The 26,230-nt window shown below is 40.0% G+C and overlaps 3 protein-coding genes and 1 long non-coding RNA gene across 7 annotated transcripts in view; 2 read left to right on the top strand and 2 right to left on the bottom strand.

Annotated features, from left to right (window-relative positions):
* Positions 1 to 19,676, top strand: part of taf1c (TATA-box binding protein associated factor, RNA polymerase I subunit C) — a 31,295-nt gene extending 11,619 nt beyond the window's left edge. The window contains exons 12-17 of one of the 3 annotated variants that reach the window (XR_004335689.1): positions 1,673 to 1,871; positions 1,955 to 2,092; positions 2,621 to 4,038; positions 5,160 to 6,200; positions 10,854 to 10,856; positions 19,665 to 19,676. Coding sequence is in view for 2 of the 3 variants with exons in the window: in XM_032540001.1 (XP_032395892.1) it covers positions 1,673 to 1,871; positions 1,955 to 2,092; positions 2,621 to 4,038; positions 5,160 to 5,423 (2,019 nt within the window). In the remaining variant the exon portion in view is untranslated. Of the gene's footprint in view, positions 1 to 1,672; positions 1,872 to 1,954; positions 2,093 to 2,620; positions 4,039 to 5,159; positions 6,232 to 10,853; positions 10,857 to 19,664 lie in introns of those variants that run through there. The other 2 variants (XM_032540002.1, XM_032540001.1) reach the window with 2 other exon arrangements.
* ccng2 (cyclin G2) lies at positions 7,073 to 13,666 on the bottom strand. Of its 2 annotated transcripts, none has more exons than XM_032540007.1 (8): positions 13,502 to 13,666; positions 12,061 to 12,204; positions 11,690 to 11,827; positions 11,058 to 11,308; positions 10,465 to 10,543; positions 10,237 to 10,335; positions 9,726 to 9,925; positions 7,073 to 8,384 (listed from the first exon to the last, which is right to left on the bottom strand). In XM_032540007.1, exons 2-8 carry the CDS (start codon positions 12,163 to 12,165, stop codon positions 8,252 to 8,254), a joined length of 1,005 nt encoding a protein of 334 aa, XP_032395898.1. In that variant the 5' UTR covers positions 12,166 to 12,204; positions 13,502 to 13,666; the 3' UTR covers positions 7,073 to 8,251. The 2 variants fall into 2 exon arrangements, with proteins under 2 accessions (XP_032395898.1, XP_032395897.1); XM_032540006.1 differs by having other exon boundaries at positions 12,061 to 12,215; positions 13,494 to 13,611.
* Positions 15,176 to 15,524, bottom strand: LOC116704478 (uncharacterized). The gene is made up of 2 exons (XR_004335691.1): positions 15,434 to 15,524; positions 15,176 to 15,357 (listed from the first exon to the last, which is right to left on the bottom strand). It is a non-coding gene; the product is annotated as an uncharacterized LOC116704478 (long non-coding RNA).
* Positions 15,877 to 26,230, top strand: part of ccni (cyclin I) — a 28,973-nt gene continuing 18,619 nt past the window's right edge. The window contains exons 1-4 of the mRNA XM_032540004.1: positions 15,877 to 16,138; positions 17,578 to 17,734; positions 22,358 to 22,492; positions 24,592 to 24,666. Coding sequence (XP_032395895.1) covers positions 17,621 to 17,734; positions 22,358 to 22,492; positions 24,592 to 24,666 — 324 coding nt within the window. The 5' untranslated portion in view covers positions 15,877 to 16,138; positions 17,578 to 17,620. The remainder of the gene's footprint in view (positions 16,139 to 17,577; positions 17,735 to 22,357; positions 22,493 to 24,591; positions 24,667 to 26,230) is intronic.

The following is a 26,230-nucleotide window of genomic DNA, read 5'->3' as shown; positions in this document are numbered from 1 at the left end:
TAGTCAGGTAATGTAGCCGAGCTCCGAACACGGGAAAATAGGAAAAGATCGGGCCGATCCGATCTCAAGATCGGGATCGGGACATCCCTACTATAAACCATACTGAATGCAATTTATTATCCTGTCTGTTAAATCATGTACGCAATTTGCAACATAAGGTTTTGACTGAGCGTGTTAACATAATAATAATAATAATAATAATAATAATAATAATACAATCATAAAAGTTTAAAAAATAAATAAGAAATAAACTTTCACTCAAGTTACAGTATATACTGTATGTTTCATTATTAGTAGCCCTTGAATAAAAACATTGTCTTGCAAACTTCATTTATAGATTAGACATGGTGTTGAATTGCATATTAACATAAAAAAACTCAATTAATGTAATTCAATAGGATTTAATGTAAAGCATTTCTACAATATGATTGCTGCAGTAGAAAAGAACAGCAATGGTTAGTTGTGGGATGGTCCTAAAATAGTTTTTTTTCATCAGGAAAAGAACACTCGCATTATGCTGTTTGCATCGTGTACGTTAAAAACCAATAGGGCGCAATCGCAAAAGGGTCCTTGCTTTTCACTTCATACCCTGTACTGCACAATATGTTGGCGCACTTTTGCACAAGCCACAGGAACAAACTGACTGGACTAGAAGTAGGGCTGGGTGATATGGAGAAAATCAGATATCACAATATTCTAGACCAAATGCCATTATGACACTTAAGCCACGATACAATATTATTGCGATTTTAAACAAATTGCAATATTCTGACATATTGCAATTTATAACCTTTTTTCCAATTTCAAAAGATGTCCCCAAAAGGAAACTTTGTCAACTGTTTTATCTAAAAATATACATTTCTCTGTTTGTTAATATCACTGCAAAATGGGATTGTCGACCAGACAAACTGACCAACACATATATAATAAAAGATTGATAATGACAATGCCTTTGTATCGATACAGTATTGCCAGTAAAATATTGCGATACAGCAATACTATGCTGTATCCATTTTTTCCCCCACCCCAAGATGTTGATATATGGACATATTGTAGGGTTGACAATTGGTGCTTTAACTATATATCTTCACAATTAGATTTTTGATAAATAATCAACAGATATGGCTATATAATGACTAATTGGGTAAAGGCAAATCATAAAGACAAAATGTATACTTGTTCCTGCTAATGTTTTTGAGGGTTTGCAGTTATGGGGTGGATTTTATCAAATGCACTTCCAGAATGTTCATCCATTTAAATGTAGCTCTTTTTTATGTAATGTCCTTATGGATGGTAATATTTTTGAGTTCACCACTTTGGTCCCGACTGCAATATCTTGCCATGAGATTCAGTAGCCATTTGTGGTCTCCAGAGGATGAATTATCCTCTGTCCTATAATACATTTCCTCTAATACCACCAGCAGGTCAAAGTTTTCCCTTATGTAGGAAAATATTTTCTCATCAGCGAATATTAGCATGAGTGAACAGTGTTCCTGATTTCCGATTTGATTGAATCGGATGATCCCTTTACCAGTGACTCACCAACTATCAAATGTAACTTCCCCTTGGGGATCAATAAAGTATTTATTTTAGTAGTCTGACCTTTTTTTTTCTAGATTCTGGAAGTATTTTTTTAAATTCCTCTCTCTGACTGCACCTCTCTCTCTGTCAGTTCTCAGCCTACATCATGGATGAGCGTTTCCCCTGCATGCCCATGCTCAAGTGGGATCACATGATGCAGTCCCCACCGATGTTTTGTCATGCTGTCCGTGGCTCCACTTCCTCTGGCTCAGAGGTGGGTGGGGCTAAGACCACCAAGGTCCTGCTGGGGTCCCACAGCTCTCAGGAAATCACACTGCTGCAGTACTCGGGTTAGTTGACAGTCAAGTCAAGAGTGTCAAGGTTCTGCACCAAACATCTGTATAAAACTTCCTCTGTGTGTATGTATGTTCAGGAGGCAGAGCGGAGGCCTGTTCCACTCACGGTCCTCCTCGGGCACTGCTCAGACCCAGAGACAGTCTGAAACACCTTCCTATCCAGATCCCTCATCGCCTGGACATCGCTACCAGCAGATTGTCCTCACCTGCTGCAGGTGTGTGTGTGTGTGTGTGTGTGTGTGGTGTGTGTGTGTGGTGTGTGTGGTGTGTGTGTGTGTGTGTGTGTGTGTGTGTGTGTGTGTGTGTGTGTGTGTGTGTGTGTGTGTGTGTGTGTGTGTGTGTGTGTGGGTGTGTGTGTGTGTGTGTGTGTGTGTGTGTGTGTGTGTGTGTGTGTGTGTGTGCTCTTTTGCGGAAAATTCTCTCATAAAGACATTCTTTTCTAATATACCTCAGACGTATTTGCTTTTTCTGTTCTGTTTTTTTTATCCATCAACAAACCAACCAACAACTGCTCGGAGCATTGACTGCACGCAGCACCCTAAATACTGTGCACATAGTGGTGTTGCCTAGGTTTGAGCACTGTTATAACTCCACCGTCAACAAAGTGGTGACTAGCTTGTTACATGACAAGATACAACAGATTCTTTGTACAGTTGACGTATATACTCCCAATTCTTACTTTAAAAAAAAATAATCATACAAAGATTATGTGGCTAAACCTCTGTGTTTTGTTATATTATCAGGTTTGACCTGTATTCAGAAGAGAGGCAGAAGTGAGGCCGGTGGTGAGGAGTGTATCTGTATCCTACAGCTGACGGAGGCGGGAGATATTTTCTATCAGATCCTGGAGCCTGAGCAGCCTGACACCTGTCGACCTCCAGCAGCAGATGAGGATCTGCTGCCACAACCTACTCTAAAAGAAGCCACAACTTCAGGGAGAGAACCAGACAAACAGCTTCTACCACATTCTCAGATGGTTATATCAGACACATCGAGCGATGAGGGTGTAATCGGACCAACTCAGGGTCCAACTGTGCAGAGGTTTGTGGCTGAAACACCAGAGAAGGAACAACGAGTGCTGAACTCTTACTTTTCCTCTGAGGACTCAGACTCTGGAGGGAAAGGTCAATACCTAAAGCAGCTTGGGCTGCAGGTCCTCGTCAACAATGATCCAGAGCTGGATCAAGTGTGTGGATTGGAAGTAGGTGTGAAAGATGGAACGGTGGGTAAAAATACGGCTGATAATACTGTGGAACCCAGCAGTTTGGGTCACATTGGTCCCTCTGATTGCCATGTTCCAGTAAAGCTCAGTGACAGTGCTCTTGTCACGTGGAAACACTGGCTCCAAAAACTGATGCGTAAGAGTCGTGATAAAAAGCCCCGTCCACGCTGCCTACAGCACTTCACAGTCAAAACTGGAGGCCTCCTCCACCCATCTGAAGACGAGAGAGGTGAGGCACAGAGATATTCAACAAAAGCGAAGCCTGTACAGAACCTGAGGCGTGATCTGAGGGCGTGCATGTCCAAACGCTCGCTGCTGGTTCACAGTGCTGTCTCTGCCTCCCTTGAGGCTCCAGATGTGGTTATGGTGCCAGACCAGGTGGATATAGAAGTCTGGAGAGATCAAATCAGCCAACGTCTGACCCTCTCCTGGCAGGGGGAGGAGGCATGGCGGGCTTGGTGGGAAGATCAGCTGGGGCTGAACAGGGAGAAGAAGGTGGAGGCTCTGAAGAAGAAAAGGAGGAGAGAGAAGGAAGCAAAAAGAGCTACCGGCCGACGCCTGGAGTTGTCTGGGAGCTTCACTTCGTCCATCAGCTACCAGTCAGAACTGGGCGATTTTTCTGATTCAACGGGCTGGTCCTCTGCAACGAGCCAGGGGGCGTGGTCAGACACTGAAAGTAAGGTGTCCCAGTCGGAGGGCTCTTTGGAGTGCCGGGTGCCAAGGGCCTCACCACCCTCCACCGTGCAGACTGACACGCCAGATTACACACTGACCACCACACCTCAAAGTGTTAAAGGTAAACAATCTGACCAGCAGACTCCCAGCAGCTCCCACATCCTTCCCCTGTCTCAGACTCCAAAACCTGACTCCACACTGGCCAATCAGAGGAGCAACAAACGTCCTGCTGAGGACTACCTCAGTTCTCTGTTTGCACCACAGGTAGGAGGAAGGTGTTCTGTTCAGACATGTGTCATGTTGGTTTGCCACTAACAATTTAAGAAATCTGTTGTGTGTGTGTGTGTGTGTGTGTGTGTGTGTGTGTGTGTGTGTGTGTGTGTGTGTGTGTGTGTGTGTGTGTGTGTGTGGTGTGTGTGTGTGTGTGTGTGTGTGTGTGTGTGTGTGTGTGTGTGTGTGCGCTCTCTATCTATCTTGGTATTTTTTTACAAAGTGGTGAATGAAACGCACCATAATTCCCACTGCTTTTCTTGTGCATGTGTAATTACACAAGCAGTGCACGTGTAATTACTCTCACCATAGATTGGGGAGACAAAGGTTTCACACTCAGGCTTTATCAGGATGGATAAGTAACTCAATCTGATTTGTCTGGGATTTGTCCTCCTAGCGTGACATCGGCAAAGGTGAACACAATAGCATGCTGAACGAGTGCAGTGAAAAAAAATGTAAACTCAGTCTGCTTATCAGGCCAAGCTTAGACAAGAAGTTGAGTCTGGATTTGTCGTTAAATACAGAAAACACCTGTTGGTGATTTTCTTCACAACAAGGGTTTCAATCAACCAATGTTAATGATCTTAAAATACAAAAGTTGTTGCTCCAGTCTCTGTCTATTAGTTGAGTTTTCTACTGTGTAGTGAACATGACAGCTTCGCAGGGCAGTAGTGTAACTGCACATTCTTATTTTTTGGTAAATAATCTAATAATATTACACAAACGGCACACAAACTGTTCTTTCCCATAGGCTTAGCCTGTATGTTATGATGAAATTAGGTGATGCATGAATTTATATGAATGAAATATTTATTTATAAACTTCTTCAATCACAATGACTTTTTTGTTGAGCGCCCAGCTTTGTAAAACATGCAAACATCCTAATAATTACCATGACAACAAAGCATTGACAAATAGGCCTAGTGTAAACATTAATATGAAAGTTGGTAACAAATTACACAAACAAAAGTGCAGACTGCAGTAATTCACTTTTTAAACACTGTTAAATTTACTGGACAGCCTTTAAATATGGAGGCTGTATGTGCACATTGAGGATGGCACAGCCAGCCGTAGTGATTCAACAGCTTGACCACGTCAGTTTTATTTTTTTCTAGGATGAGCCCTCGCAGCATGGCAGTTATTTCCTGGAAGAGAGGAGCCCCGTGCACCACCCACCTCGACCCATGGCCTTGTCCTCCTCTCAGCTTCGTGGCTCCCAGTCTGGCCCTCAGAGAAGCCTCAGAATGGATCTGTCCCAGGACACCACCGTCTGGTCGGGTTTCTCCCAGTCTCAGTTCCTCTCCCAGAGTTCACAGGGTCGGATGGGGCTGTCGCAGGCGTCACAGCCCAAGAAGAAGAAGTCTCGAATGGGATTTTGATTCATTGGTTAGTCTGTCCATCACACGAAGGGGGACTGAATTGTTTGGAATACAAGTTTTCTTCTAATAACTCACCAAAACAAAAACAAGGGGCTAGACTCACCGGTCCCTCAAATTTAAAAGGAATGTTTTTTGGGATTTCTAACGTCTTCAGCTGCCTCAGGATTTGTAAATATGGATTCATAATGGTATGGTATTATTCACAGGGATTGAACATAAATGAACTGTATCTAAATGGATCTAACGGAAGAGCATAAATTGAACGGATGATGGAAAAGGATCCATCACATTGTTGAAGACGTCTGCAGACTGGCTGAAGAAAACTGACTGCAACTAATTTGGTAGGACTTGCGTGTGTGTGTGGGCGAGTGGGTGTGGGTGTGCGTGTGTGGGTGTGCGCGCGCACACTCTAACAGAAGGAAGTAGGTAAAAGAGAAACTGACTGGAGGCCCCGGCCTGTTTAAGAGAATATAAAAGCTGAAAAGAACTAAAATTAGACAAAGGTGTTACAAATATTACATGCTGGGACTTCTTGATTTGCCTAAATCAGCATCTATCTGGTAATAATTACAACTGTGTGTTTTGTTCAACTAGAAATCCTGAAAGTGCATTGTTTGACTTTTCTTTATCATTTGATTTTTCTTTGGTAAATGAAAGTACACTTTGTGATAAATGATTTTTACGAAACCTTTCTACATCTGCTTCTTTTAACAGAACAGATTTGAATAAAACCACTTAGTTTTGGGTAGTCATTACAAACCAAAAGGACATGATAAAGTATCTTCTCAAAGACAAAGGGTCACATGAATGAATTTTTTTTTAAGGTTTTGTGAATTTCTCCCAAAGGTTTTAATTTAAAAAAAATTAAAAACAGTCTCACATTTTTTTCCCAAAATACAACATAGCCTAGTATAAGGCCAATGTAGGACTACTTAACTTGGTTTAATATGTAAATGTTGTGACATAATTGATCAAATTTTTTTAAATATAAAAAAATAGTTTTTTTTTTATGTGTAATATCTAAATGTCCTCTGCTTTCAGTCTCTAAGTGAGCTGTTTAAAATCTGAACGGCTTTCTATGTCACTAGCTGAGATGGCTAACCGTAGCATGCTAGCGCTACCATGCTAGCTCGTTCTCAATGGCAAAACACTGCTACAACACCCACTAGTTGACCATTATCTCCAAAAGAACTACTTCCATGTCCCTGTTCTGCAGGTATTCCACAAGTGCCCCTCCTTTAGAACAAGTCTCCCAGCTAATCCTGCCTTGGACTGACCAAAGCTGGAGAAAGTTATCTAGCTGATGGGATCCCATCAAAGATAGTATAGAAGTGAGATGTCTCACTCTGTAGCTAAACAGAGACCTTAACACAGGAAAACAGGATCTGCAGCAATGTGCCATACAAGGAAAAATGTTTTTTTGAACATGAAACCATGTAAACCTATTTACCTTTACATATAAATATCTGCTGGAGGATTTAAACCGTAAGACACCCTGCGAGAGAGCAACATCAACCTTTACATAAATCTGTAATAAATCTAAGCTACCTTATCTGGTCCATTAAGTTTACACTTTTATCTTGTATTTAGAAAATGAATCCAAACAGCTGGTTGCTTTCAGACACGATGGAAGAGAAAGACAGAACAGATAAAAAATATTTTTTATAAGATTTTGACTTTTTTCAGTACAAGTGACAAAAAGAAAATAAATAACTTAATATCTACAAAGAACTATTAACATATTTTTGTACATCATTTACAGTTTTACATGTTTTTTTTACATTTTTGAAAATTTTATACTGTCAACATTATTTTGTTTCATACAGCATTCTCACTTAACAGTTTCAAACACCAAACTTGTTTAAGCTTCATCCTAAAGAAATAAAAAACTAAATTTAAACTAGGGGCATTCTTACACACATCCACCAACATACACTCAAAAAAAATACAAGCAGTATACATCGAAATACAAAAGAAATTCAGAACACCCTGTGGTGTCTGTCAGCAGGGTTTAAATCTGAAGAACTGATTCAGATCTCTCCCCCTGCTGCCTTTGAGCAAGGCACGTCACCCCGCTGTGACATCCAGGACTGACTAAACACATCGAGCTCTAAACAACTATGAACAATTTCTGACACATCAAGTGAGATAAAAAAAAAATTGTGCAAATTAAACTTGACTACAGAAGATGAGAGCAGACATGCTCACAAAGTAATAATCTCAAATGACAAACTATGCTCAAATTTAGCTTTTTAAACCCTGTTATCCAGTAAAAGACAATTTAGTGCTGATTAGGACATGTGTCTTTATCTCAGAATAACTTATTTCTTTACCTTAAGTGAGGTCTTTTACAACTTGAACAAGTTTTGACCACTGACCACAGCCGCTCTCAGCTTCTGTACATCAAGATCACACCTCTTTAACCTTAATAAAAGAAGTCTTAGATTAATAACAGTCACACAAAAAAAATCTATAAAATAAATACCATGTTTTGGCAAATTATGTTGTCGAGAACATGAACCTTTTCTGGTATGAACTGAGAATTGGAGTGCAGTGTCTCATTGTAGCTCAGCACCTTAAAGACCAGACACTGCATCACATCGACCAAAGTGTATCTAACTACACATAAATGTTGCACCCTGGAATGTGACACCTTAACATGCACCAACACATCCACTAACTAAAATCTAGCAAATCTACCAGGAAGAGTCCGGACTGCTCAGCTGCCAGTTGTGCGATTCTCCACCAGCACCGGAGATTATTAAATAAATTAAAGACTTCAGGTAAAGAAGTTAGAAAGGGGGCAAGCAGCAAAGCACAGGGAGGTGTCAGGCGTGGAGGGGTTGGCGTTGTTTTTGGCGGCGGAGGTGCAGAGGAAAGAAGGGCCCTTCAGCGTCGCTGCCCAGGGAGCTGCTGAGAGACTCCTCACCGGAACTCATCATGTCCTCACATGAGTCCTCACTGTAGAGACACAGAGGGATATGCTGTCAGTATACACAAGTACATAAAGAGGAGGAAGTCTGGATTTTGTGTCAGAGGTTTTCAAAAGTTTCTCAACGGGCGGGGAGTGTGTCACAGAAGGGTTGTATCATGTGGACAAAAAACTACGCACTATAGCTTTAAGGAAATGTGGATTAACTAATTGTAAAAAATAAGCATCACTTTTCCCCTTAAGAACATTAACATTTATGTCACACTGGAACATGACAGTTTGATTATGAGTGAAGAAACTATTTAAATTTCAAGCAGACCATCTGCTGCCATCTTTTATCTGATCTTATGTTTTAACTTGTGAGTTAAAGTCTGACTCAGGTGACCGTTCTGTTGAAAGATCATATGTGGAATTTCACATAAAAAAGATTGAAAAACATTTTATGATCAGCAGGTTTGTGATTTTAGTTTAACTGAGCTGCTCTGTGGGTTACTGCTCACTGTTTACAAAAATCAGCTGGGAAATGGCTCCATCTTTCAGTTCCTTCTTTTTAAACACCCTGAAGTTCCATGTTAGACAAGGTGAGGCCCTCTGACTCATGTGACGTATTGGAAACATCTGTGTCTGTAGTACGTGACCAGTGACTTGCACACACCCTTTTGTGCAGTGCTACGAGATATGAGAGGCCCTGACAAGCCCAGGCCGAGGGGCCGGTCTCGGTGTGTGACGTGTTGTTACAACACATCAGAAACTTGTGTGTTGCTGCACAGCTGGTTGCCTCACAGGAGTGTGACGGCACACATAAACAAAGTGAAAAACAATCATTTAAACCTGCTAGTCAGTCTTAGTAAAGTCCTTGTTTTAAAAAAATGAATAAAATTTAAGTTTCCAGTTCCAGCTGATCCAAGTCCAACCTTACATAAATAACATACTGACTGGATTACATAAGTATTAGTACACAGCCTTTTCAGTGTTTCAGTGTTGTGTGTGTGTCACGCAAGGTGTGTTTGACTACTTGTTATTTTATATGCCTGTTATTGTTGTCAGAATTCTACCAGCTGTGAGCTGTCATCATTTGAGTCTGATATTCTAACGCAATCCACTGTAGAAGGGATCAACCAATATGGATTTTTTTTTAGTGCCGATACCGAAATGTAAAATGCCCTTTGTCAACACATTTAAATAATTTAGTAAAAACAAAGCTGAAAAGTAGCCATTGAAATAAAGTGCTTGATTTGTAAGCCATGGTGCTAGTGGACGAGGGGCAGTGCATGGTCTGCAGGTGAACTGCAGCGTCTCCAGCAACACAGAGCTGCCTGTGGACGCCTGTCTGTAAATGATGCCTGGGGAGGTGTGTTTGGGGCTCTGACCTTTCACTCTCATCCCAGCAGCCCTCTGGAATGGTGGGCAACTCGGGGACGACGCGGTAGCTGTGCAGGTTCTGGGCAGTCCGTCGCGACACGATCCACTGCAGCTTCTTGTGATTGGGTTTGCTGCATTCAGGGGAGGCATAATCCGACAGACACCGAGCCACACGCTCACTCCATAGCAGCAGCTCGCCGTCGGTAATCTGAAACCAAACCCAGAGCAGTTCAGTTTAGCTGTTTAACCCTCTGCCCTATTACCTGACTGACATTGCTGCATTTAAAATAACCTAGTTACTTAACAGTATGTTTACTGTTTGTAGCTTATTCAGGGAATTTTGAGCCAATACCAGCAGTTAGTTTTACTTTTTACCTTTAGACTCATTTCCTCTAAAGTGAATTATTTTCAAGCTGCTGTTGTGAGTGTTGTTGTCCCCAAACTTTCCCGCCCCATTATATTAGATTTTACTGTCCCTTCCTTGATGAGTTGTTATGTGATAAAGTCATGCGTGTTTACCTTTAGGTGTCTCTGGATGTGATAGGCTATTTCCAACATGTCCTCCGACTGAATGCCTTCAATCTCCTGCCTCAGGAGAGACAAGGCTAGGACGGACGGCTGAATGGACAAACCACAGAAAGAGTTTAATATTTTACCACAGTCTCAGTGTTGTCAAACTAACAGCGCCCCATGACTGCTGAGCTACTGTAGTGCTGTCTGACCTTTGACTCTGCTGTGAATTCCTACCTTTGCTTTAGAGAAGGAGATCCGGCACAGGCAGGCTTTAAGTTGAGCTTCCAGCTTCTCCAGGCTCAGTTTCTCCTTTCTGTTCATACACAGAGTCAGATTCAGGTGTGTTTTTAGGTCAGTGGTGTACTATTGGGTCACGCAAGTGCAAGGTGGTGTTATCAGTAGCAGCCGACAACAAATCTTATCAGTGCACTTCAGTCAGACGCTGACAGATAATTGCTGCCCTACATCAAGTGGAACTGCTGTCACAAACAAGCAGTGGTGTGAAGAAGCTCTGCCAATCAAATTATGGGAAAATCTTTGCGTTCACGCGCCAATCTGAACTCTGGCATTTTATGTTGACATACAGGAGATGTGAAACAAATTCTGAACGTGCTTCAACCAAGGCTGTTTGTAGCAGATGCAGAAGAAACAATATGTTGACTTTGATGGCTTATGCATCTGCAGCCTCTTTCAAGTCTCTACAAGAAGATTGTGTTAGTAAATCAACTTAAACAAATACATCTAAAACCTGATTATTTGGAGAACAACCAGCAGGAACTTTACAGGATATTAACTTAAACTTGATTCCCTGTATATGGTGGTCTCACCTGTCTGTGGAGTGGGAAAGTGTGATCTGGTGGTACAAGTGCAGAAACGTTAAGGCAGTGATGGCTTTGGACTTGAAGTCGAGCTTCTCTGCAACAATCTTCTCCATGCGGCAGAGGTCGGACACAGTGAACCTGCACTGTCCAATGCGGATGAGATCATCAGCGGGCGCCAGGTTGCACTCCTCCTCCGTCACTTTGGCCGCCATGTGGAGGCAGCTGACGCTGACGCAGGACAGGTGCTTCGGCTGGATCTGAGGCGGATGACACATGAGGAAGAAGCTGTTTGAAAATGACTGAGTAAGAATTTCACATCACTGAGCTGAACCCAGCTATATTGACCATTTCTTTATTATTCAGTAAAGAATGGATTAAGGAAGTGATTATTAATATGAATTATTTGTTTTTTATAAATCATCCACTCGTGAATTTTATAATTTAAAGCTGAATCCTTTAACCAAATTTGTAAACAATATCCTTGTTCAAAAAATGTTTTACCATCAGCAAGTAACACAATCGAGAGGCTTCAGGCTTTTACAAATCACATAAGCAGCCAAAATGTGTCGCCAGACCCTGTTAAAAACAAAAGACAAAGTGTCCGATGTCTGGTCGTGACAGGTGTGAGCTTTCCATACCCTAATCATGGCCAGGAATCTGTCCAACAGGTTAACAGCCAGGACAAAGGTCTGCGTGCTGTAACCGAAGAAGCTGGTCAGACTCCACAGATCCTCCACTTTGGCATCTCTGCACTTGGCCGAGATCCGATTGTCATCCTGGAAAACAAAAGATATGCTGTTGATTAACCTGGTTTATCGGCCCACGCTGATGATTGTTGGCAGAATAATATTAAAGAAGCCTGCTAGTCATCTAGTCATAGTGTAAAAGCAGCTCAGACTTGGGACATGGCTGGCATGTGTCATTGAACTTCCAATTGTGGGAAATGTTCAGAAGAAGATTTAATGACCACTGTGAGTTAATGATAAACAAAAATATAAAATGTGCTCACCTCAGTTGTGGACTCAATGAGGTTCAGCCCTGTCTCTTTAGGGAGATAATGAGCCTCCTGCTCATAATTCACCCTCAGTTCCTTCATCAGTTTGAAGGCGTCCATGTCTCGTCTGGCACTGGATGAAGTGATCTTGTGTTTTCACTGCAAAACAGGAAAGCACACAGGTTCAGTAATATTCATGTGTTCTCTGGCCAGTCCAAAATACAAATGCAATCCCCCAAAAAATATCAAGAAATTCAGAAAAATTAGTAGAATGGCATGTACCAACATAATTAATGAACAAGAAATGGAGACTGCTTTAGAACACAACAGCATATTAGAAAAGTGTGTTTTAAAAAAATAGATAAAAATAAAAGGAAATGAGAAAGGGAAACAAACAAGATTTTTTTTTAATCTAATACCTGGACAACTGGACAAATATGGACGTTGCCATATTTATCCATGTTTGTTGAAAACAGACCAAAAACTGTGTTTATCTTTTGTGATATGTGTTGTATTGGCCTTCTTTTGCTCTCAGTCCTAACAAGGGTCACAGCTCAAAGCCCAGCCCACTTCCCTCAGCTGGGCTTCGGTGTCAGATTTCCTCTGGTAGTCGCCTTCTATGTTCCCTGACCTAAAAACAACTGCTTTCCCAAGGTTCACTCTGTTACATAACAATCTAAAACACACAAAAACAGTATCCACGCTGCTGGAAATCCTTAGTTTTATCCTTTTACTTGATGATAACCGAGGAAGCTAACGTTAACCAGCAGCAGCTAGCTAGCTAACGTTAGCGTTTTAAATCCTTTCTGGTAGGAGCGGGGGAGGGGCTGCTTTTTTCGTTCGTGAAATAAAGGTCTACAAAACTATATTGTTCAACACCATTATCAGAAATTATTTTTTTATACATTACAGCTGGCATAAATGTACTAAACCGACCAAAATGTGTGTTGTGGTGGTTTATCTTTGTGAATATAGTCGTGTTAAAAAAGCTCGGAGTCGGATCCAGGGGATACCAACAATAACAGACCAGAAGAAAAAAATATATTTGGAAGGAAATTGTACTTGAAAACGAATGTTTAATAGTTATTTTATGTTTAAACCCCTAAAGAAAAAGAAAAACACTCACTATAAATGCCCCTATTTCCTTTACAGAGATTGCAAATAGAAAATATTCAATACCATTTCAAACGTTCTATACGAGTTCTGTTAAAATTTTGCGATGGGAAAATGTTCGCAGAAAAACAGACGTAATTAATATTCAACAATCATAAGCTTTTCTTAATTAATATTATAGCTAACATTAAAGTAAATAATGGAAGTCCCATTGTCGACCGTTCACTTTCATCCGTTTTCATCCGTCTCTTTCGAGTAAAAAAGTCCGCAGAAGCGAAAAATGTAGTTTGCGTAGGCTGTCATAATGGTATTATGTAATATATATCTTAAAGTTTTACTTTACCTGTTATTGCAAGTTAAATCCACATATCTGTTGTCTTCTGATGTAACCTATAACCTTAGTCCTCTTCTTCTTGTCTTCTCTCTCCTTTCTCTTGTTCTGTCTTTTGTTGATGTTCATAACGCTCACGCCCACATTCCGACGTCACATGGCAGAAACCAATCAAAGGCACCTCCTTTTGGGCTTAACGGTATAAACTATAGCCTACACTTACTATTTTGGTATGTTTTTACTTTATTTCTAACATTATCGTCAAGAGGTTTTTACTTGAGATCGATAATAAATCTTTAAACCACTGATAAATACCACTGGAATCGAAATATTGCAATAGATAGGCTCTATTGAATGAGACAATCCCTCTCTTATTGATTTTCTCCTTAGCCAATCAGCAAGCCGCAGTTTGGTGCGTTCAAATTGTCCGCCCAAAATGGGATACTGTGATTGGCTTATGGATGTACAGTCCTCCTGACACAAATCTAGGCATTACGTAGTGCTAACCATAGACCTACATGCATATGGTGCCAACATAGACAGTTAAAGTGCCAAAGATTAACCGTCTCAGGTAGTGCCTTTTGACTGTTTTTTTTATCAACTGTTTTCCACGAACTTTATTATAAAAGGTCATACACAATATAACATAACATCATAATGTTTATGTTGAAAACGGTTTAGTATGTTAGAGCTTGTTGCAGTGCTAAAAACATAGGGTAACAGATATAGTCATAATATGGGAAATATAAAAGTGAGTAAATGCCCAATAGCCTACATTTATTTATATAGCAACTTTCAACGCAGACTTCACAAAGTGCTTCACAACAGAAGACAAAATAAGTGAAAAAAAAATAGACAATCAATCTGCATTGATAGTCATTATCACCTACATGTAGTCTCATATATAAGCCTAGCCTAATTCTACTAACCTTCATTTTTGTTGTCATAACCACTCAAAGTAAAATTATTTCTTAAATTAGAAGGTCTGTTGTGTTTGTGGCAAAAAAGTTCCCCCTAGGAATGTTTTAAAAAGTTAAAAACAATGTTCTGTAAATAATGTATTTCTGTTCTGTATGTAGGCTTGTATTCTGCAGTCAGATTGATCCAATCAATTGGCATTTCACTACTTAACACAAACCCAACCTCCAAAAAGTTGTTAATCAGGTCAAGTCTGGCATTTAACATATAGAAAGAAACCTTTAAAAAAAACAAAAAACGTTATTAATCCCACAAGGGCAAACTATAACAAACAGGCCTGAATCACACATGCTCAGGACCTCTACATGCACTAATGGAGAGATGTCAGATTGAGGAAAGGCACTCTGAGCAGTTGGGGATTCGGTGCCTTAACAATGGCACCTTGGCAGTGCCAGGAGATGAACTGGCAGCTCAAAAGCTACCAGTCTGGCACCATACTTTAGTCAGTATGGGGACTTGAACCAACGACCCTCTGGATCCCAGCCAAGCTCCCTACGGACTGAGCTACTGCCACCCCCAACAGATCTTCACAACAGGAACTAAACTTCTTTCTCCAACCCTATAGATCCATGAGTTAGAACCATAGATCACAGTTAGTTACAGACAAATAAACATCACATTTTGCAAACTATCATAAATTTGGTTAAGTTGGCCAACAGAAAATTGATGAAAGACACAGAAATAGGCTATGGTTGTTGTTGTTTTTTATTACCACACTGTCATTCCTTGGACAAATGCTACTTGCTCCCACAAAGGATGCTGTGTATTACAATTGGTGCTCACTGTTCTCTGAATTAAATGCCCGGTGACCAACTGAGATCTGTCTCAACTGTGTCTACATTCCAAAGTAAACTGAAAACAATTGTAATTTCTCAGGTTTATGATTATGCCTAATGTATGATGATAAGAATAATGACTTTGTTCAGGACACAAATGGAAGTTCCATAGTACATTAAAGATGACAACTGTGGTTGTGCGGTAGCTGTGGATTCCTTTGGGTGGGGGGTTGCAAATGCATTTTGATAAGCAAAATTACTTGAAATGATGTGCTATAAAAAATAAATTAGTCATATATTTCGTTAGTAAAGTATAAATTTTTAAAGTAGCCCCCATATAGAATATATAATAATAATATGTTCATATGAACTAAAATTAATATAATGGGAATATTCCACAGATGGTTGTTTTCGTTGGCGAATTTGCATTTTCTTAGGATGGCAAAGGAATGTCCCGCCTACTCTGCCTCTGATTGGCTAGTTACTCGTTGCCTTAGTTTGTTGGGCTAAGATCCTGAACCATCACTGGTTAGGGTTAACCCATAGACAGACATGAGGAGTGAGCCAATCAGAGTCAGAGAAAGGCAGCGTAGTCTGAGTAGGGCGGGATATTCCTTCGCCATCCTAGGCCTCCAGTAATGCCTGTAGGTGGGCGGAGCCTCATTCCTCCTCTCTTCCCCCAGCGAGCCCCTTCCTCGGAAGTAGACGATCCGTCTATATTCCGTTCTTTTATTTTTGTATTTTTGTAACCCCTTTTCCCCACCACGTAGCACTATGGACGCAAATATGGACGACTAAACCGAAGAACGGGTCCACGATTTCACCCCTATATTTATCCTTGAATTGAGTGGACCGGATGAAATCCAACTGTGGTTTTCTCCGCTTTGCAGGGGAGGTAAGGCTTGGAGGCTGCGTCTACTTACTGGGTTGGAGTCAGCCATTTAAATGGCCCTGTATTGTATAGTTAGCGTAGTCGTTGCCTTAAACGCGCTCCAACTTATTTACATAACACAATTTGAGAGTACTAGCAAACCATTTCAAAATGTATTTGAAATAACGAATTTGTGCGCAATGTCACGTCATTTGCCAGCGACTAGCTCCATTCCAGGAAATAGTTGCATTCATGATTATGGAAGAAAACTCTAGGTGACGATAATGCACCTGCTTCAAAAAGCCTGGTGGTTTCCAAAAAAGTGGGTCTTCTCTGAGGAGGTTCAAGGTAGTTCCCGACAAAACAAAAAGTATCGTTACGGGCGGTGTCTTCTTTCACCCTATTACACTTTCTACGGTGACTTTTTAAGATTCGTTTTATTGTCGTTCAGCAAAACACAGATATGTAGCTAAAGCATAACGAGCATAACTTATTATTCGAAGTCTAAAAGTTTGTTTCTGTGAGTAACTTAACGTTACGTTTTTGGGGGGTCTTCTTGAACCAATTGTGAACCGTTAAATGAGGGGATAATGTTACACACCATTGAGCATCTTCAATACTCTAAAAAACAAACATGATCAAAAGCTTTCCTTTTGAGAATGTCAGTCAGCTTTGCTTGTTACGTTGTTAACAGCATAGGAAAAATGGATTTGTCCTAAACTATATTATATGGATACATTTTCATGCTGATGATGAGATATGTTGATACTTTTCCTTTATCCTAGTATACCATATTTAATTTTATGTCCGAGTATGAAATATATCTTGATGAAATACATTTTCTGGAGAATCTATTGGTAATCGTTAATTGTTTAAATAGTCCAAAATGTCTGGTTTAAATTAATCTAAATTAAACACACCAGGCAATCAAGGAACTTCATAACATTGGCTCAAAAATGATATTATAATCCAACATGGCTAGAAAGTAGCCCTGCTTATGGATTTGTAATATTACGACCCCAACACACTCAGAGATATTAAAGTGATAGTGGTTACAGTATACACAAGACCTCTGATAGTTGAAAATGTATATCATCACACACAGTATATGGTCATATTGCCCACCCATACTTTGCTCCATTTGCTTGCTTCTTGTGCATTACTGAGTCATTTTATCTACTCAGACCTTTAAAAAAATTAGTTGGAGAGGGAAAAGTTAATTTGTGGCTAGCTAGTTACAACTTGTTAACTAGAGCTACAAGATGTCACTTCATTTTCAGTGGTCTCAAGCCAAAGAGATTGGGAACCAAATTGCTATTAATAGCTAACCTTAAGTAAATAATGTCCATGTTCACACCTCTTTCTTTTCTTTATCCCCAATGCTTTATTAGGCATTGTTTGTTTAAGTACAAATCAAGCTGGGAGAGTTAAAATATGTGATGTCCTGATTTGCTGATTTGCAGGTAGCTGTATCCAGTGGGGAGGTAGGCTTAACCAGGGGAAAGAATGAAGTTCTTCGAACCCTGGGGACGCCAGAAGCTGTCTTTTCTTCTGGAAAAGGCCGCTTCTAGGGAAACTAAGATGTGGAAGGTCTATGTGCCAAAGAAGCCCTCCTCACAGGTGAGGATTTACCTCTGGATGCCACCATTCATTAACTAATGCACTGACGAAATACATCTCAACATTGACAATGTTGGCGTGGGCCAATGATTCTGCTGTGGAATAGCTGCATCTATACTGTTTGACTGAAGCAGCAGTCTCATAAGTTTTTCCCAAGATAACAACTTTCACTCTCTTTAACACTCTTTAGTAGTTTCTGTATATGATCTGCTGTCACAACCAATTGTTTTCAGTAGCTGAAATAGTTTGTGATCTTAATATGAATGATACATTTTTTTTTAAATGTACAACAATGCATTTATTAGAATTCCCAGGTCATTACATACTTGTAATTATGTAACTATGTACTAACGACTAACTGTAACTATGGGCTTACAGCAGATTCAAAACCAGTAAAAAGCATCTTACTTTGTCAAACCCGTCTTTCCGCGTAAAGGTTGAGCAGCTAGAATACAACATCATAAACAATGGAACTGGTAGGGTTAATCAACTAATCATTTCAGTGGTAAATTCCAGTTTTCTTTGTTTTTGATTTAATAATTTAGAAAATGCTTGCAGACTAATTGTCGAAGTAATTCTGAAATTATGATGCAGTTTATAGATTATTTTCCAACGGTTTCTAAAGCGGCTCAGCCAATCCCAATCAAGAACTGGACTGAGCTATCCTTTTAAAAATATGTTATCATAAAGCATGTATCAGAAACACAGTGAGTCACTGAGCAAAGAATCCACTGATGCAAATGTTTTGTTTCGTCACATCCACCATCACCAGACTCAGCTGGTCCCACCTAGTTTCCACGTTTCAAGACACATCCTCAAACTATCACAAATGTTTTGTTTCACCATGCCCTTAGGTAGTCTCTTCCAGTTTACAGGTGCACCCCCACAGGATATCACATGCCTATTTTTCATTACATCATTTCAGATTTGTTTAGCTGTTTTTTATTATTTCAAGGTATCAGTTATTTTGACTCAAATTCTTTTGACCAGTTTAAAAAACAAACAAACTCAGCCAAGTTTGTTGTCTTAGTAATATGTAACTTAGTTTTAGTTCTTAGTAGAGGTGTGACCAGACTTTGTGTGGTTTCTCGTTGAGGTAGAAAGTGTCTCGCAATATCAGTAGACAAGTGGAGAGCAGTAGCCTTCAAATTAGCATTGAAGATTCTTTTGCAGAGTGATAGCAGAAGAAAAAATCTGCCTGTAAAACCCAGCGTTAGAACGTTAGATTACAGCCTCTCTCTCTCTCTCTCTCTCTCTCTCTCTCTCTCTCTCTCTCTCTCTCAGCCTGTCTGTGTTATTCTCTTAATACATCCATGTTCTGTGTGCAGCGTGCAGTTCAATGTGGCCCTGCCTCGCGCAGACCACACTCTTTCTCTTAAGAAAGTTAAAATGAGTTGGTAAATGGACAGCAAAACCTAACTTTACTTTTAATGATATTAAACAAAGAGAAATGTTCTCCATTCATCCTATAATGGTCATAAATAGATACTAGAGTTGCTACTTCCTTATTTATTTGTCTGTTTTGTCTTCACAAAAATCATCTGAGTGTTTGATGGTAGTTTCTTTGTGCTTTAGAATGTAATCAATGTGAAACAATAGTAAAATAAGCTTTATTTCTCTAGATCTGCTGTACAATGAGAAATTCAAGGACAAAACAACTGTTTTCAACTACTGCCAGAAAACGCTTGGTTACATTGTAACCTTGGTTCTCTGAGTAAAGACACTATGTCTCCACCATACATATGGAATAAGTTACAGTGTAGCTGTTAGTTATACAGTAGAGAAGCCAGTTATCTGAGTTTCTGGCAAAACCTTTTAGAGCTCGCTTTTCATTAAGTGACATTTTGACTGAACCCCACGTCCTTTAATCTACATTATTGAGATGAGATGAACATGAGATGAACTTAAATTGTTACACATTTTTCCATAGTTGTCAGTTTTTTGTAACTTTTTATTTTGTCACATCTGTGTTGTGACAATTTTGTCATAATTTTGGTTATCAAAACACGGATTGAAATCCTGATTGGTCCAGAGAAATTCCAAAGAAATAAAAATAAAAAGCGCACAATCTTGCGTTAGTGTGGTCTGCAGTAGTAGACAATAAGGAAGTTATCCATGTATGCTACAGCTACCGTGCATTAGTACGTCTTTGGTAATTTCCTGTGTAGGACTTGTTGCAGTTGCTCTCCCAACATCAAATGTAGTGATTGCAGCCTCATCCAATCAAGCTTATCATGCTAACTGAGCTAATGTGATATACAACAATGTTTCCCTTGTCACTAATCTGCACATGAGAAACTTGCAGTTCTGCAGTAACACCAATAGAAAAATATTGAATATCCTGAAATAAAAAAATATTTTTTTCTGAAAGCATAAGCTGTGAAAGTTTGTCATCACAAGACTGATTTATGACCAAACTTTGTTAAATGTTGACACTGGTTTGTGCGGTAATTGGCTTTCTTTACTTTCTTCAGTCATGTTGTTTTAACTCCTCTGACATTTGTGTCCACTATGTACTTTATTTTTTCCCCTTCGCTATTCTGTTTCTGCATGTGACACTATTGTGGCTACCTGCTCTTTGTTTCCATATTTATCGCTGATCTAAAGCTGTAGCTATTCAAATTAGCCTAAATGGAATTAGCATAAGGGTAATCTTTGACTGTTAATCCAGATCTACTGCTGCTGAGTCACTGCAGCACGTTATGTCTCTCCCAGTTTAATCTGGCCAACGCAATCAACTTCCTGTTGCTCTTTTGTTGTCTAGTTTTATATTTGAGTGTAGCCAGAATCACTAAGCTTGAGAGTTAAAGCCCAGCCGGCTTCCAAGTATATTGTTGATGAATTATGACCTATATGTCTGCACCATAGACAATGTTTATGATCTGCGAACAGTAATTCTGATAATCTGACTGACGCAAACCACTTGCATCTGTCTATTTATGACAACAGTGTTGCCTGCATTATCAGAGTTTGAGTTTGTTCCTTGACTACTGTACTAGTTTTGTACTGTCCACAACAAACCACCCCCATTACTCAGTATTATCACATCCGTGGCTGTATGTCTTGGACACTCAGGGAAAGAGAGGAAGATGTACATGACCTGGTTTCGAGTTAGATTACCTGGTGTGGGATTCTGGCTTATGGCCATACATTCTTAGGGCCATGCAAAATCTTTACAAGACGTTGAGAACATTGAATCCGATTTGGCCATGTTCAAAGCATTCATTGTGGAGGTAGCTGCCCTGATTTGTGGCCAGATGGTTGTTAATGCCTGTCGTAGCAGCAACCAAACAAGCTGCTAAAACTAGCTGTTAAGTAGGCCAGTGCCAATAGCTGAGTTTCAGCACCGATGCCAAAACAATACATCCATACCTTACTTTTGGGAAGTAAACAAAAAAAGCGGACATTAAATGCTGTGTAAGTATAAGCAGGCAGTCTAAAATGAGCACAATTGTGATTTAAATCAGGAAGTATCTAATTAAAGCTTTAGTGCGTAACTTTTTTAAATTAATGAACAGAACACTCATGCCATTGCCAAGTGAGTTGCTGAGATGCAAATCAGCAAAAGAGGAGACAACGGATAGAAGGTAAGAAACTAATCCAGTCTCTCTCCAGACTCAAATACGTTGGAATAAAAAAAAACATGCCCCAGGGGGTAAATAGAGAGGGGCATTAGTGTTGGAGTATTGAGTATTTTGGTCAGCTTGGGATGGGAGGGGAGCAACAATTGTCGTGTCATCTTCTAGTGTAGAGTGACTGAGAGACGGAGGAGAGCAGGGAAAGGAAATGCAAATAGCGGGAATGCAAAATAACGAAACGCAATGTGTGGCGGCTGGTATTTATTGTGGGGTGCACCACCACAAATTAGTCTATATGCTGGAAACACTGATATCTATATAGTCTATGTCTATATCGGTTTCAGAAACATTTTTTCATACTTTCATAAACTTAACTTGTACAGCATTATTTTTCCAATGAATAGACATAACCTGTCAGATGATTAACAAATGGAATTCCTAGAATGCTTTGGGTCAGGTTTTGTCTGTTGAGCTGGTTTGGAAATATGCTGTTCTTTTAGGGAAGTATGTCAGTCACAAAGGCTTTACTAATGATTCAAAACTAGGGGAGTCAGTTAAGTACTATCTAACCCTGTTTGGCCCTTTAGTTGAAACTAGGTCAAGTTTTGCCCTGAAATTGAGCTGTCTTAACGAGAAGCACCTCAAGACTCAGGGCCCCTTTGTTTGTTTTCTCCTATCTTTGTTGAGAAATTGTTTCACTTGTATAAAAGGACCAGTCTTTAGGATTTAATGGGATTTATGGTAGAAATGGAATATAATGTTCATATTTATGTTTTCATTTGTGTTAGCTTAGAATGAGCCCTTTACATCTACATAGTAAGTGGGTCCTAAAATTTGTGAAAATGAAACAAAAATTTGAGGGAATGGGTTTGGCAAATCACCTGAAAACTAAGTTTATTTATGAAGAAGGGTAAAGAAGGATGATTTTTTGTTGTCCTCATTAGTAAACATGGACAAGAACAAGTGTATCAGTCTGTACAAACATCCCAAACATCTAGCTTGATGAGGCTGTTGATATTGTAGTTAACCTTGTTTTTTGTTGTAGGATATAGACATCACCCCTGCCCAGCGAGATGAGGCGGTACGCTGGCTGACAGAGCTCCACAGCAGACTGCAGCTGTACCCGGAGACCCTAGTGTTAGCTGTTAGCATCCTGGACCGCTTCCTTGCTTCCATCAAGGTAAATTGATACCACCAGTTTTACTTTAATACAGATGTTGATGTGAGTGTTAGCATATTAAGTGGAGTTGCTTTTTTAATTGATTGATGAAACGGGTCAGCTGCCTAAAGGACAGTAGTGGGCACTGGTCAATTTTAGAAGGACCTGCTTATTTTTTACGGTGCATTCTTTTAAATGCCTTTTTTTTTCTTTGAAATATTCTGCGTAACAATAAATTACATAAACCGTGATAAAGGCTTTTAACCACATTGCCCACCCCAAGAGGCATCCGTGTCAACGTAATTATTATAGACACTTTATTGTGAAATTGTAAATTTCTGCCTTTTGAAATAAGATTTTTTTTAAGTCAAGCAGTTTAGTTGTGGTGGTAGTTAAAAGCTCTGCAAGCTTAACATCTGAAAACAAACAAAAGGAAAACAAAACCCCTCGCGCTAGACCTAATGTTGGGAGGGAGTTTGGTGAAATATTGTCTGTGGATCAGTGGGAGGTTCTTGATAGCTCTGTCTTTGTTTACCACTGCCGTACAACTATGATGACAAGGCTTTTGTTATAGCTGACAGTTTGCATTTACACAGAAAGAGGAAGCGTCAGTTCTGAATGTCCTGTCCCTCAAGTCAGAACAGATGTCCCACATGTTCCAGTAGAGAATAGACTCCTTCCTTATCCTTCCTCAGTCTAGTACAAAAATGCTGATTCATGTTTTAAATAGTAGTGTTGTAGGAATTATTAATAATCAGTGGTGTCAAACTGGATATTGATGTTCTAAACCATTATTCAGTAACTGTTTTGCTGCCCATATGCAGTTTACAGTGAAAACAATGGTAAACTGATGTACCATTGTTGTAGTCAACACCACCTAAACAGAGTCATCACCAATACCAAGGCAGGGTGAGACCAAGTCAAGACAGAGATAAAGGCAGGGTGAGACTGAGTCAACACCAAGGCAGGGCGAGACCGAGTCAAGACCAAGATCAAGGCAGGGTGAGACTGAGTCAAGACCAAGGCACGGCGAGACCGAGTCAAGACCAAGATCAAGGCAGGGCGAGACCGAGTCAAGACCAAACCATTGCCAGTCCCACAATGCTTATCACGATAAAATGCGGAAAATGCTAACCAAAAGCACTTCTCAAATTGGTCTAAAAGGTCCACATTTCCATAAATTTACACCCACAGAAAACAAATTAAGATTCTTCTCTATTCACCTTGTTTATTTCCTTAAGTTTATCCTGAGAAATGCCTTGATAAAATAATCAAAAAGACAGTTGTGGTCTTGACCGGTCTTGAAATAAAATCCAGAGTCCTATTTATTTGATACCAAGACATCTTTATTGTCTCCCTCAGGTTAAACTCTTTGTGAAACATACACAAACAATGAACGCCACAGAACTTTCTTTTTTTATCTAGTCAGAACAGAAAAGAACAGAAACTACTTTAACGTAGATTTTCCTTCTTTTTCTTTATTACGTAATATCGGATTGGTGCATAAACTCCAATACTTCCCGATACCAGCGTTTTAGGCAGTATTGGAGGCCATACTGGTATCTGTATCGGAACATCTCTAATTGAGACCGGTCTAGAGACCAAGAACGGTCTTGAGTACTGCAACGCTGTGATGTACTACTAAAAATGTGTACTTATTTTTAAAACTATGAGTTTGATTGATTTCAGACACAGGGAAGCATCGGCAGGCTGTTCATTTCTAGTTGGCGAAATTAAGGATGTTGTGTAGACTTTATCAGCTTTAGCTAGCTGTAGAAATTAAACAAACTTTAGCTCCATTAGTATGTTGGATCTCCGTCTCTACCTGACCTTTTTAATGTTCCCCACTGCATGTTAAAATGCCTGCTGGGAAAGAGGTCTCTATAATCCCTAGTTTGTACATAGCCACATGAGAAAAGGTCCAGGCAACATAAATTAAAACACCTATGTGGTCATTAAAGGACATTAAAGAGAAGTTCAACACAAAACAAAATAATTATTAATCAAAATCACAATCTTTGTTGTCTTCTTCTTCTTCTTGTTTCCTTTCAGCAAACTGCTGTAAAAGTAACTATAAATATTTTATTGATTTAATGATTGATGGGAATATTTGTCGTCAGGCCCGTCCAAAATACCTGCGCTGCATAGCTATTGCCTGCTTCTTCCTGGCTGCTAAGACCTGCGAGGAGGATGAGGTGAACACACACACACACACACACACACACACACACACACACACACACACACAATCGGGCACTACACATTGAGGTGCAAAATAAAACTATGCAAATTGAATAGATCTTTACAGTCCCTGACAAAAGTCTTGTCGCTTGTGTACAAATTGACCTGAAGTGCCGCTGAAATATATTTCTAATCAAGATTTATTTACAAGAAATTGCTCATTTTAATCCCAACAGCTTTTGTAATAATGTTTCAGTGCAAAACAAAACTGTCAAAAAGTATTCTAATATTCACAGCTTGGTAAAGCCCATTGAGTCAATTTTTGCAAAGACATAAGTGTTGTCGCCTTGTCATATGAGCTTCACCTGTGACTAATAATGGATCAATTAGGTCTCAGGTGTGTATAAAAACAACCCCAGTACACTAGACCTTCACTGCAACTAGACCTCTGCAAACATGCCTAAGATTCACCCTGAGTTTTGATTATCAAGAGGCTGAAGACCAGATCCACTGCTGATGTGACACCTTCAATGTGTCTCAGCGTCAAGTACAGAGGCTTAAAAAAACATTTGAAGACACTGGTGATGTTTTTGACAAGCCCAGGTCAGGCAGACCCCGCAAGACAACTGCTCGAGAGGGAACGTTTGAAAATCCAAGGCCAGCCCATTTTCCACTGCAGCAGAGCTCCACGAGACCTGGTCACCTGAAGTCCCTGTGTCAACCTGAACAGTTTGTCGGATGCTGTCTTGAAATGGCCTCCATGGTTGAATCAGTGCCCAGAAGCAGCACTAACAAAAGACAATTGAAAAACTGTGTGGCATTTGCCAAGGCCACAGCCTGCAAAGGATGGACGCTGGAGAAGTAAGAAAGTGGATTTTTCAGTGAATCTTCTGTTGAATTACACCACAGTTGCCGCAAATATTGCAGGACACCTACTGGAGCCCACATGAATCCAGATTCACCCAGAAAACAGTGAAGTTTGGTGGCGGAAAAATCATGGTCTGGGGTTACATCCAGTATGGGGGTGTGCGGAGATCTGCAGGGTGGAAGGCACATCAATAGTCTCAAATACCAGAAATCTTAGCTACCTTTTAATTCCCAACCATAAAAGAGGCCAAATTCTCCAGCAGGATGGTGCTCCATTGCATACTTCCATCTCCACTTCAAAGTTCCTCAAGGCAAAGAAGATCAAGATGCTCCAGGATTGGCCGGCCCAGTCACCAGACATGAACATCATTGAGCATATGGGGGTAGATGAAGAGGAAGCATGGAAGACCAAACCAAAGAATATTGATGAACTCTGGGAGGCATGCCAGACTGCTTTCCTAGCTATTCCTGATGATCAATACATTGTATGAATCCTTGCCAAACCGCATGGATGCAGTCCTTCAAGCTTAGGAAGTCATACAAGATATTACATTTGAATCTCACAGCACCACTATTTAATTTGCTGACTATTTTAGTATTTGCAGTAAATTTGTTCAATTTATGTATAGGCGACAAAACTTTTGTCTTGCTAAAATTGGACCTTTCTGTCTTGTTTAAATGATAAATCTTGTTTCAGTGAAACTAATTTAT

Source organism: Etheostoma spectabile, chromosome 16, assembly GCF_008692095.1.
Source record: "Etheostoma spectabile isolate EspeVRDwgs_2016 chromosome 16, UIUC_Espe_1.0, whole genome shotgun sequence".
NCBI classification, from domain to species: domain Eukaryota; kingdom Metazoa; phylum Chordata; class Actinopteri; order Perciformes; family Percidae; genus Etheostoma; species Etheostoma spectabile.
This window is presented reverse-complemented; position numbering and strand designations above follow the sequence as displayed.

Excerpts from the sequence above, each read along its gene's own strand:
- ccng2 (XM_032540007.1), bottom strand. The coding sequence starts at position 12,165 with ATGGACGCCTTCAAACTGATGAAGGAACTGAGGGTGAATTATGAGCAG. Across the intron at positions 9,926-10,236 it reads ACATCCAGAGACACCTAAAG|ATTACCGACGGCGAGCTGCT; the intron begins GTAAACACGCAT and ends GTTTGGTTTCAG. Across the intron at positions 8,385-9,725 it reads TGCTGGGATGAGAGTGAAAG|TGAGGACTCATGTGAGGACA; the intron begins GTCAGAGCCCCA and ends GTGTCTCTACAG.